The sequence below is a fragment of the Fusarium sambucinum genome, chromosome III (assembly GCF_050947815.1).
Source record: "Fusarium sambucinum isolate potato_lamoka chromosome III, whole genome shotgun sequence".
Taxonomy (NCBI): Eukaryota; Fungi; Ascomycota; class Sordariomycetes; order Hypocreales; family Nectriaceae; genus Fusarium; species Fusarium sambucinum.
This window is the reverse complement of record NC_139292.1, coordinates 4,818,528-4,829,537: the sequence shown is the minus strand read 5'-3', so window position 1 is coordinate 4,829,537 and position 11,010 is coordinate 4,818,528. Positions and strand designations below refer to the sequence as shown.

Genomic DNA, 11,010 nt, shown 5'->3' with positions numbered 1-11,010 from the left:
GTGGTTGAAAACAAGACTCGCCTCTGGCAAGACAAGGATACATAGGCGAACATGACCTTCCTCCTACAGAATGAGCTGCAGTATAACCCTTGCAAGGGCCACGGGCGAGCAAATTGTGGCTGTTGCAAAACGTTACAGGGCTGGACTAAGACTGCGGTAGAAGTTCTAGTTTTCAGCCTCCTAAAGTCATCTTCCTTAGCAAGTTAGCATCATTCAGGCTTCTACTCCTAAATCCGCATGGTCAAAACAGCTTTGGCAACCCTCAATCTCAGTCTCAACGACGCTACCTCGGGAGCACTCCGTTGTGTAGGTAGGTTAAAAGTAAGGCTTGTGCCTGGCGGAGCCGGCCGAATGAGAAGACTTGCTACCGGTAATGATAGAGCGCGGTTAATCCAGTGATTGGCCGAATGAAGTTTTCTGAGACACACACGACAGAGACAGCATGTCAAACAGGTGTGTGGCCCACTCTAGTGGTATATCAGATTCTTTCTTACCGACGGTATCCAGAGTGTGGGGATATGATCGACATGTAGGATACTTTTCTTTTTTAGCGCGAAGCTGAGATGCATCATCCATGTAAGTTACGGTAGTAGTTATTAGGCATGTAGACGGCATCAGTTTTGCTTTGTTACCCAGTTGGTGGGTGCATGTAGTTTCGTATACCGCCTCGCATTGTGTCACTGTGAGCTGTCACTATGAGACATGCATCGAGTCTATGTGGCCATCACAGATCTATTGTATTTGCATCACACCTGCAGATAAGATATTGATGATTGGTTCATGTTTGTTCCCCCTTCGAGGCAACCAAGTTACAAAAAGAAAAGAAAATGTTTTATGTTGACCATGACACAAAGGCCATGAACAACAAACACTCCAACTAGCTGGACAACGCCTTCCTCTGACGTTGTCACAGGACAAATCCTCCGTTCCTTTCATCTCCTCCCCTGTCCATACTTATTCTATCTGACCCAATATACTAGAGCTAGTAAGGGGGGTCCATACGCCACGGCATGTAACATACCATTTTGCTGGAAGCCTTGCAGGGCAAGGATGCCAGAATGCCGGGCTTCGGTGAGAAGAACGACGCATGGGCATGAATCTTAGCTAATGCTAGTTTCAAGAACATTGTGGAAGGATCATATGGGTTGTGCTGAGGTGTTTGTATATTGAAGTAGCGGACCGAGGCTGGTGGATATGGGGATGAGGGATAGGGGCGACAATGAGGGTGTGCACTAGAACCTGAGGCTGGCGATGTTTTCAAGTTTGAGCTTGGGATGCTTTCCCCAACGAGGTAGGTCCAAGTCAAGGCGTAGTTTCTCGGGGATGGGTGAGGATTGTCACAGGGGCCGTTGGTTCACGAGTCGATCAAGACAATATCGACATCACGGCGGGGTGTAAAGCAAACAACTACGTTACAACTTGTCATGGTATTGAATAATTGCGCCCGCAATCACATGTGTAACGTAAAGTCTAGACATGGTTTCGATTCCTATACTCGGTACTCGTAACGATGTTTGAGCTTGCTCTCTCATAGTGCCGGCGTTGTGTAACTCGGCCAATCTGGTTCACGAGAGCTTTATTCTATAGACCGTTCGTCGAGAGTCATGTCCCCTGGCTGGTCTGACCTGCTTGAACCCCTTACTGCTGTGACGTCTGTGGTGGAATGGCTGTCTCTTTCTGTGGGAGATGATGATGTTGCAGAATGATGTTCTGTATGTGCCTGCTCGCCTTGGCTGTCTGTGATCATCTCATCCCCATCAGCGTCCAAATCTTCACTGATCAGGGTATTAGTGCTCTCGCTTGAACGCCTCTCGTCTTCTTTGTCCTTCCAGGGAAACAAAGGAACCGGTGGCCTGTTGCAAACAGGGGGCTGTTGTAGTTGCTTTCGTAGCAAGTACTGCTCATTGAATTGATCTGGTAGTAAAGTCGGTCAGTCACATCACCCTGGTAACTTCGAATGCTATACTCACCGTTGATGAACCAGTATGTCTCGTTCGACTGCTCCTCGAAAAGCACTTTGGGACTCCGCAAAGCATCTTTGACGACGAGGAGATCCCACTCGTGCATTTTCATTTCCCTCAAATCGTCTATTCTAGCGGCAGCCTTTCGTGGCTCACACATCTTCTTGAACAAAACATCGTAGAGCATAATACCATACTCGTACGTCCATTCGACCACCCACTGGATCTCTTCTATGCAACCGACTCGTGACTTTTCGCACGCTACTTCCTCGTACTCTTCGCGGGCGCGGACCGCGTCCTCTATGTGCATGCGAAGTTGAGCATCACACTCGGGAATGTCCATCATTAGATCCGCCCACTTGTTACATCGGTCGTCGAGATCGATGTTGGTCTTCCTTTCGTGACAGTCTTCGCATAGCCACAGGTAGTTGGTGGAGACGAGCCCAACCTGCATTTCAGGAGGGCAGAGCTCTTCGCAGTGATTGGTACAGCCGAGCTTTAGGAGCAGGCTGTGCCGACATCGCTGGAACTGAATGATGCCGATACAACAAGGCATATTGGTGGAGTGTGGTTGACTCTATCGAGTCGTTCATAGAGATGTTGATAAAAAGAAGTAGAATATTTTATGGTGCAGAAGAGGGGAGAGCCTCAAGATAACAAAGTCAAAGTTAAGATATGCAGTAAAGTTTTACGACGCTGCAGATGCAACTCACCCAACGTCCTTTCCGGGCCGTGATCAGTTACATCGAGTATCGTATTGTCGTTAGGAAGTAGCCACCACATACACAATTCTCACTGCAAGACTCTTAGGCGCGTCGTTGCTCGTTGAAGCCATTGGCACTATTGTCTACCTGTGATGCCTCCACTGCCTATCGCTTGCTGCCTGTTATTTACCTGCTATCAAGCCTCCACGGTCCTCCTCTATGGCAGTTGAACTCTAGTGGCGCATTTGGCCGTAAAAAGGAGCGAGGACGAATGAGAGCCTTACGTTGACGAGGGGACATGGCCATGGAGAGTCGGAAGATGCCATGACGCTGCACTTCTGGTGCCATGTCAATTCTGATTTGAGTCAAGGGGACAAGACTGAGGTCATAAGATAAACTTTGAATTCCCATTTTCGTTCCCGTGATACGATAATATTGGTTGAGTAGGTGTGATGCGTGGGTATCCGTGATAATAAAAGAACCAGTCATCTCTCCAAATAATAGACAATCTAGAATACAAGTAATTTCACACCTCAACACCTTGCCTTGATCCATAAAATGACGGTGTAATGGCCAATCATGCATACAATAAAGCCCCAAAGCGCTTCTTTTGTCTGATCTCCGCTTTCTATCCTATTCCCCTTGTTCTCATTCATACATGACCCTTTATGCCTTGGTCTTGTTCACCTCACCCCGCATGAGAGGCGAGAGTGAGCTCGGGAAAATACTGCGAAAGTTTCTTCGGGTTCCGCACATCTGCCCGTGCCGGCTCGTCTGTATCTGAGATCTGATCGAGGTCGTTCGATCCTTGGCTGGTATCCAACAGCTGAACAGATCGTCTTTTAACCTTGATGTTTCCTTGTGATGGGGCCGGTTTGTTGCTTTGTTCAGCTGGTGGGGTCACATGCGCTGGTTGCGGGACAGGAATCGACTCAGGCACAGGAATTGGCGCTGCCACTGGTGCTGGCTTTCTTGTTTGGCGGCAGACATCGGGGCTGAGACTTCTCGATTGACCAAAGCCGAGGGTACCAGTCATCATCTTGCGGTAGCCATCGAGCTCTTGTTGTTGACGATCCTGTCCTGCAGGGCTTGCGGCATCGCTTCGGTTCTTCTCGTTCGATGTCAGACCCTTCGCCTGGACAAAGGCACTGGAGCGGACATGATGAGGATCCCGCTCGTAGTACTTGTCAATGATGGGATGGACCATGACGGTCTGTCTATGAATTGTCAAGATGGAGTTTGTTGGTACGTTGACCCAGTTTTCTATTTCTAGTCAGTATGAACCCGCCTGAGAATTCACATCAGAGCATTTTGCATACCTCTCTCAAATGTCAAAGGTTCGCTTGCGACAAGAACAATGTCGGCACCTCGATCTTTGCGCTCCATCTGATATTGCTTATCATTCACAGACTGGGTGCGTGTCGTCCATTGCGTTCCGGAGGAATAATACAAGCTGGCCGCCTCATCCTTTGAACTGCTAATGTATCGTGTGCAGATTACGCTGTGGCCATCGGTAACGGCAAAGTTGAGCAAACTTCGAGTGTCGACGTCCTCGCTCTGCAGGATACTCTCGGGGATCGCATCGGTCATCTCATTGATCTGGGCGATGGTACGCTTCATGGCCTCTCGAAGAATTGTTGGACCGAAGCCGGTTTCGGGGCAAGTGCTTGGGTCGTGGCCAAGTCGCTCAAGGGTATCGAGGAAGAGAGCAAAAGCCCATTCGCTGTCGGTGCCGCCCTTGACGCCCAGGTACCACTTGTCGGCCAGACGCTCACCGAGACGTCGCTTGATGTATTTCCATCCACCGAGACCTCCGTTATGCATCCACATCAAACTGCCATGTGTAAAGGGGTGACAGTTGTCTTCGCTCAGGGAACCCTCGGTCGTGGCACGGACATGGCCAAATATAAGGCGGGATGCGGTCTTGGAGGCGATGCGTTGCAAGTTGGTGCAGTTCCAGGCGGGAATAGTCGATGTGAAAAGGCAAGGCGCTGAGCCAAGCTTGGGGTCGGTGTAGAAGCCGATGCCGAACCCATCTGCGTTGTTCTGTCCTCGTCTCGTATCCTACAGAGCGTCGCAACAGGTCAGATATGACGTTGCTTTTAAGTATCGGTCAGGATGTGGGGGTGACTCACGAGACGCAGTCTGGAATCAAAAGATTGCTTGAGAATTGAGTGAGTGGGATCGAGAATCAGCTTCGATAAGAGAATGTCATCGCTTCCTTTGTAGACCTAGAAAAAGAAGGGTTGCGAAGTCAGCGTTGAGGTTCTGCGACTGAGGATGCGACTGAGGATCCGGCTTCGGAGGCACAGATAAGGAAAAGGGACCTTTGTTATAGGGGACTCACCAGAAAACGGCACATGGTTGCGTCTTGTGCGCGCGCGAAACAGTTACTATTGCGGATGACAAGTGTAAGTACCTATAGAAGAGAATAACAGAAATAAAGGGTAAATGAAGAAGATTGTTTGGAGAAGGAAAGATGAAGAGTAAAGGGATTGATTGCGTGTTACGAATACAGGAGGACAGGGCAGACAAGACAGAGACACCTGGGCTACTGCTACTGTAGGTTAATTGTGAGTGATTGTGGTGAGGGATGACACCATTGGCCTAGACTTTCAGGGTTGCTTTTTCTGGGTCTTTTTTTGGTGGCTATCGGTGAGGATGAACGGGCCATCGGCTTTGGAATTCTGAGACAGGGCTTGAAGAGCCAATGAAGGGGAGATAAAAATAGGGGCTTTTATATTTGAGATCTTGCTTGGTTGATGCAGTGCTATGATTGGTATCGTGAGTTGTTTTATTTTATTGATTCTATTGGATTCCTTGTGAAGAAGTCCTGTAGTGCCACTGAGCATAGGTAGTAGTAGATACCTACTAACCTACCTACCTCCCAGGTATGGAATGAAATGCTCACCCAAGTCTATGCCCGCCTATCCTTCAGAATCCACCACTGTATCCTTGCAGCCTGTAGGTCTGTATTCCGGGGAATGTCCCGCTGTTAGTGGAGTAATTTGCGGCTTTCGTTTTCACAATCGCAACCAAGCCCAACAACAAGTACCGGAATTAAAGTGAATCACTTTTCTTTTCCCTTTTTAATGACTCAACTTGTTTCATCACGTCAATTGCCCCTGAGAATTTATCATACATGAATGTCTTGAGTAAAATCATGATTTCAGGAACAATCTGCCACAATTACAGCACTGGCTTGGCCCTTGCATTGCAACAGTCCGCCACAGCCAAAGGTGATGTCAACGGGCTCCCATGTCTTATGCGGTGGCGGCGATTGTGGCTGTTATCTATTCCACAAGAGAACCTACCAATCTACGCGAAACCACCGCGGCCATGCAGCCCAGGCGTGTAAATGGGCGTTCTACGTCGCGACCCTCGCGTCAATATCCACTTAGTGCTCGCTTCCAGTCTCAACCCCAGCCTTTTGCTCTGGCAACCGACCCGAAGCTGCAATTGGGGCCATCTACCTGGTCTTACTCCGTATTGTACTTTTTTTCTTCTTTCATTCATCATGTTCAATGCCGACGGCATGTTCTAAAACTTGGTGCATCTGAAAAACATCTAATCATAGCCCGTCGTCGTGCATATATACTGTTGTTAACGTTTGTAACGCTCATATATCCATTACCAGCCACTCGCTGCGGGCTTTCTCAAGGCTCCTTTGCCTACCATGTCCCCTCTGGACCCCGATACTCTTCCTACGCCTTCATCATCGTCACGACCCAAAGGAACGCCTTCGATTACCCCTAGAAGATTTAATCGGTTCTGGCAGCCCAGGCAGGTCCAGACTCAGCCGTTGCCAAAGTTTAGGACTGCTCTTGGTAGCTTGGTTGAGGCCGACATCAATCAGCAACCCATCTCGCCTCAATCTCTTTTTAGTGACAATATTCTGCCATCGTCTCCTACTGAAAGGTTTCAAGATGACTCGCGGAAGAGGAAGCTTCAGCCTGACGCTTCGGAGACGGAAGGTGATCTCAAGAGGCCAACTTTGAACCTAGACGATATGCCACCACTTCGATTCACTCGCTCAAGCTCTTCGAACTTGAGTGTTAATAATGTTTTGAAGGCATCCGATAGTTTCAGCAGTCAAGCTAGTCTGGAGAGCCTTGATAGCTGTAGAAGAGCTACTCTGGTAAGCCCCAATAGCAGTCCGACTGTTGCCGAACCTCTACTCACAGCCCAACAGAGCAGCTTCTTCAAGACCAGTCGTGGAGTTGCTAAAACCCCCAAGAAGGGGAATATGGCCAAAACTACTAACATTGTTCTTGAAGAACCTCAGCCTGATGATGTATGTCGATGTGCCCTCATATCCTGCTGGCATCACTGACATCATGACTTTAGGAGCTAGTCAACTACACACCCAGGCCCATCAGAAAATTCGCCAATCGAGGCTTCGACTCTCAATTGCTAAATCGTGAACATGGACTCGGATATTCAAACGGTCAATCCCTTCTTCACACGCCTGCATCCGACCCCCGAGCCGAAACAGCACGGTTTCACAGCCGTTGCATCGATTCGTACGAGTGTCTCGCTCCTAGCGGCAGTCGCACCATTCCCTTCTGTCTCGCAAGCACTCACAACTTCCCTGTGACGGCCGTCGGTGATGAAGAAGGTTGCGTTAGGTTCTTCGACACTTCTGCAAACGATGATCTAAACGAGGAGAAAGATCTGGGCGTCCATGCAGTCCACGACAATGCCATCTGGGATATGGACTTTTCCAGTGACGACATGCGTCTTGCAACCACGGCTGGTGATGCAGCTTTGGTAATGGATGTGACGACCAAGACCGTGGCAGCCAGACTCTCTGAAGGCCACTACAGCTCAACTCGACAAGTTGCTTGGCAGAAGGGCCAATCCGTCGGCAATGTGTTAACCACCTCAGACAAGGCTGGCCGTATCCGTTTGTGGGATTTGCGATGTCCACCTTCGCATGTCAGAAACTTTTCGGCGGTTAGTTGTAGTGAGACAGGTCGTCGAACTGTCACCATGAGAGATGAGACTCTCAGGCCATTACAAGCATCTGCCGTGAACACTCTTGACAACACCCATGAGCGTAATGCCCATGGAAAGATTTATGTTGCCTCCGTCACCGCTATCCAATGGCTTCCCGCCGGTCGTGAACATCTGCTACTATCCGCCTCCGAAGCAGAGGCTGTTGTTAAGCTCTGGGATCTTCGATATATCAACCGCCGGCACCAGGAAAAGAGTATTCCTCTGTCCTCCACAGCCGTGCCGTCCAATCACGCCTGGCGCTCATACGGCATCACCTCCCTGGCCCTCAGTAGTGACGCCGCTCGTATGTACGCTGTATGCAAAGATAACACCATTTACGCCTACTCCATGGCCCATCTCATGCTCGGCCACGCTCCTGAACTCAAAGACCTCGCTACCAAGAGAAGGCCCATTGCTTCCCATGGTCTAGGTCCCCTGTATGGTTTCAAGCACGATTCTTTCGCCGCGAGAACATTCTTTGTCAAGAGCAGCATGCGGCACAAGGGCCTCTCCCACTCATCTGACCTCCTCGCCGTTGGTAGCTCCGAGTCTTCAGTCGTGCTCTTCCCTACAGATGAGCGTTATCTTCGTTCAGCCTGCGACCATCGTGCTCACCTCCTCGATCCTCCCGGCTCCGCCCCTACGCCCTCGCGGTCTTTCTCATCCGCCGCCGGCGCTGAACCCAACTCGTCTACTATCCCGATCTTCCGCAACGGCACACCCCTTGTCCATGGCCACACCCGCGAAGTTTCAAATGTCAGCTGGAGTCACGACGGCAAGCTGGTTAGCGCGTCAGATGATTCCGTTGTACGCCAGTGGCAAGAAGACGAAGGTCGGGCGCGGTATTTCAGACAGGTTGGCGACTTTGGTGGAGAGCGATACTTTGCAGGTTGGGCAGACGTGGGAGACGACTGGGACATTGACGACGATGAGTAAATGAGACAAGACGACAGCATCTTGCAATAGCGAATGGCGTTTTTCTTCATGATATTATACGATACCCCCCAATACAGATATGGGTGTTTCAAGCACATATGTTAATTATAGCAGAGCTATTGGAGAAGCCCCTCAACGACATGGGTGGGTTCGCCAGATGGTATTTAGATCGGCCTTCACAAATAGTGACATTCAGGTAGTAAGAAATGGGAACAAAGGCATCTTTCTCTGCAAAGTTATAAATAACGCATGGTTTTTTATGACATAGGGTACTATCTCGTGATCTAAAGTCGTAATCGTTTCCCTCTGTAGAATGTATATATGCATGAGTGCAGGGGAATTGAGTACAATCGTATATGTATGTGCTCGATCGTGTAATAAAAATGCAACCAACCAACTCCAGATATAGACGTGTTTCTCCCAACAAAGGGTATCCTCATGCTTCAACTCCGTAAAAACGCCAAACAAAATGCAATCGCTATGCATGACAGGTCATTTCAATTATGATGTCTCATGCTTCCACCATTGTTATGTCACGGCCGTGACGTACAGAACATAAGGCTCCAAGGATAATAACCCCGACAGTCAATATTATCAACCAGTTGATGAAGCCAATACTGTTGAGCTTCTTGGAAGCAACCTGAAGACACTCATTCAAACCATGTTCTTCCCTTATGGACTTGGCAGGGCAGCGCGTTGGTCGTGGCAAGGTCTTATCGAACCTCATAGACTTCGAAAAGGCTGGACAAAGTTCAATTGACGCGTCGTTGGACAGACCAGGGTGACCGATCGGCACCTTGATTCCACTCTCTGGCTCCACAGGAGATGAAGCCGCACCGTAGTATTTCCAGATCGACCAAGCTAATTTAGTGCGGTTCGGTGATAGTTTTGGAGATCTTTGAATTCTATCTTTGGCGATAGATACGCTGTCTCTGAGACGGGAGCGGAAAGGATGAAACTGGTCGACCAAGTCAAGCAGAGAGGATGTGGGACTGTCGCTTCCCTCCCGTGATGGGTCATCACAAAGCCTGTCGAGCTGTTGAACCAAAAGCGTCATGTTGTCGAAGATACAGATTGATTCTTGGACAATATCTTGCTTCTCGCGTGGTGATAATTCCCCCTCCATGCTAGCGAGTCGTCGCTTAAATTCGCGTTTTAAATCTTCTCCGTCTTCAGGAGTCTGGAAGTGGAAAAATCGTAGAGGCATCGTGTGAGTCGCATGGTGATGAAAGTCAACCCGTGGAATCTGGTCGTCGGACAAACCACTGGCTCGCTTAGTTCGCCGTGTGTTCTCCTCGCAAGGTACAAGAGATGGCAACACTGGCGAAGGTAATCGGTCCCAGAACTCGTCCCCGGCGGATTCTAGGGTAGCTCTGATAAAACGGCCGCCGGCAAAAAGAGCCATGAACAAGATATAGGAATAAGACAATAGTACGTGAGGTCGATTTTGGACCGTTCTCTTTATGTGCTGAAGAAAATCTCCCAGTCGACCATTCTGTTCAACCAGGCGTAGCTGCTCCTCAACGGTGCTATTTGACCACCCTGACAAATTTGCAATATCCGCTTTGAGACGATCAGATCGCATTAATCCTGGAAGATAAAGTTGCTGAAGTAACGCTAGCATTCTGCTCCGACTCGTGAATTCGTGAGCATCGATTTGGGAGGAAGTGTAGGGAGATCCAGTCGGCGTATTCTCTGGAAAGAATGCGTCGACGTTATTTCCGCATATTAAAGGAGATCCCGACTCGATTATATCTCGCCATAGTGTCTCGAAGGTGATGTAGATAGGCGTAATATGCAATAGTCCAGTGATGTATGAAGACGAATCGACGGCAACAGGAGGTAACGCAAGCGGCAGACGGGCGATAATGAGCTTGTTAAGCTTGGCGTGCACCGACCTTGTAGCAATGGCAATAGACTCGGCCAACGGACGGTCGTGTTGGTGAAGTTGAGGTTGAGATGGAGGCTGAGGATGTTGTGGGACATCAGGTTGAAGCGCTGCCATTTCCCCTGTTCTGTTGGCCCTGGTAGTTGGGCCGCCCCAAGATCAGAGCTAGGACTGGAGTTGGTTGGAGATGATAGGTTCAAAGTTCGAATGATGGTGCTTGAATTCGAGAGTTATAATGGGATAATAAGCTATAGACGAGAGAGTAGTTCAGGAAAGGAATAAGAGCCAGTTCAAGGCAACAAGAATTAGGGTTGAGCCGAGTCGAAATGGGCAGGTCAAATTAGGTCAAGTGAATGTATTGTAGGGTTGTGGTGTAGGAAGAAAGAAATCGAGGTAAGGTCGATGTCGGTTGAGGTCTAGACTAGGCCAAAGGGACCCTGTAGATGAGATGAGATGAGATGAGATTCAAAAGGCAAAATGGCAACGTCAAGTTTGAATGCGGAGCTCCATATGAGGAAAGAAG

At 49.1% G+C, this 11,010-nt stretch overlaps 4 protein-coding genes across 4 annotated transcripts; 1 reads left to right on the top strand and 3 right to left on the bottom strand.

Annotated features, from left to right (window-relative positions):
• Positions 1-1,528: 1,528 nt before the first annotated feature.
• FSST1_011800 (uncharacterized protein) lies at positions 1,529-2,517 on the bottom strand (the record flags this gene model as incomplete). The annotated part of the gene is made up of 2 exons (XM_083223745.1): positions 1,577-1,914; positions 1,971-2,517. The coding sequence occupies 2 exons, from the start codon at positions 2,515-2,517 to the stop codon at positions 1,577-1,579; spliced, it is 885 nt and encodes a 294-aa protein (XP_083081496.1).
• Positions 2,518-3,353: 836 nt separating this feature from the next.
• On the bottom strand, positions 3,354-5,027 carry FSST1_011799 (glutamine amidotransferase subunit DUG3; the record flags this gene model as incomplete). The annotated part of the gene is made up of 4 exons (XM_083234965.1): positions 3,354-3,928; positions 3,985-4,729; positions 4,801-4,896; positions 5,013-5,027. 4 exons carry the CDS (start codon positions 5,025-5,027, stop codon positions 3,354-3,356), a joined length of 1,431 nt encoding a protein of 476 aa, XP_083081495.1.
• Positions 5,028-6,341: 1,314 nt separating this feature from the next.
• FSST1_011798 (WD40-repeat-containing domain protein) lies at positions 6,342-8,599 on the top strand (the record flags this gene model as incomplete). Its single annotated transcript, XM_083234964.1, has 2 exons — positions 6,342-6,959; positions 7,013-8,599. 2 exons carry the CDS (start codon positions 6,342-6,344, stop codon positions 8,597-8,599), a joined length of 2,205 nt encoding a protein of 734 aa, XP_083081494.1.
• A 511-nt stretch (positions 8,600-9,110) lies between these two features.
• FSST1_011797 (biliverdin-producing heme oxygenase) lies at positions 9,111-10,604 on the bottom strand (the record flags this gene model as incomplete). Its single annotated transcript, XM_083234963.1, has 1 exon — positions 9,111-10,604. The coding sequence occupies one exon, from the start codon at positions 10,602-10,604 to the stop codon at positions 9,111-9,113; it is 1,494 nt and encodes a 497-aa protein (XP_083081493.1).
• Positions 10,605-11,010: the final 406 nt, after the last annotated feature.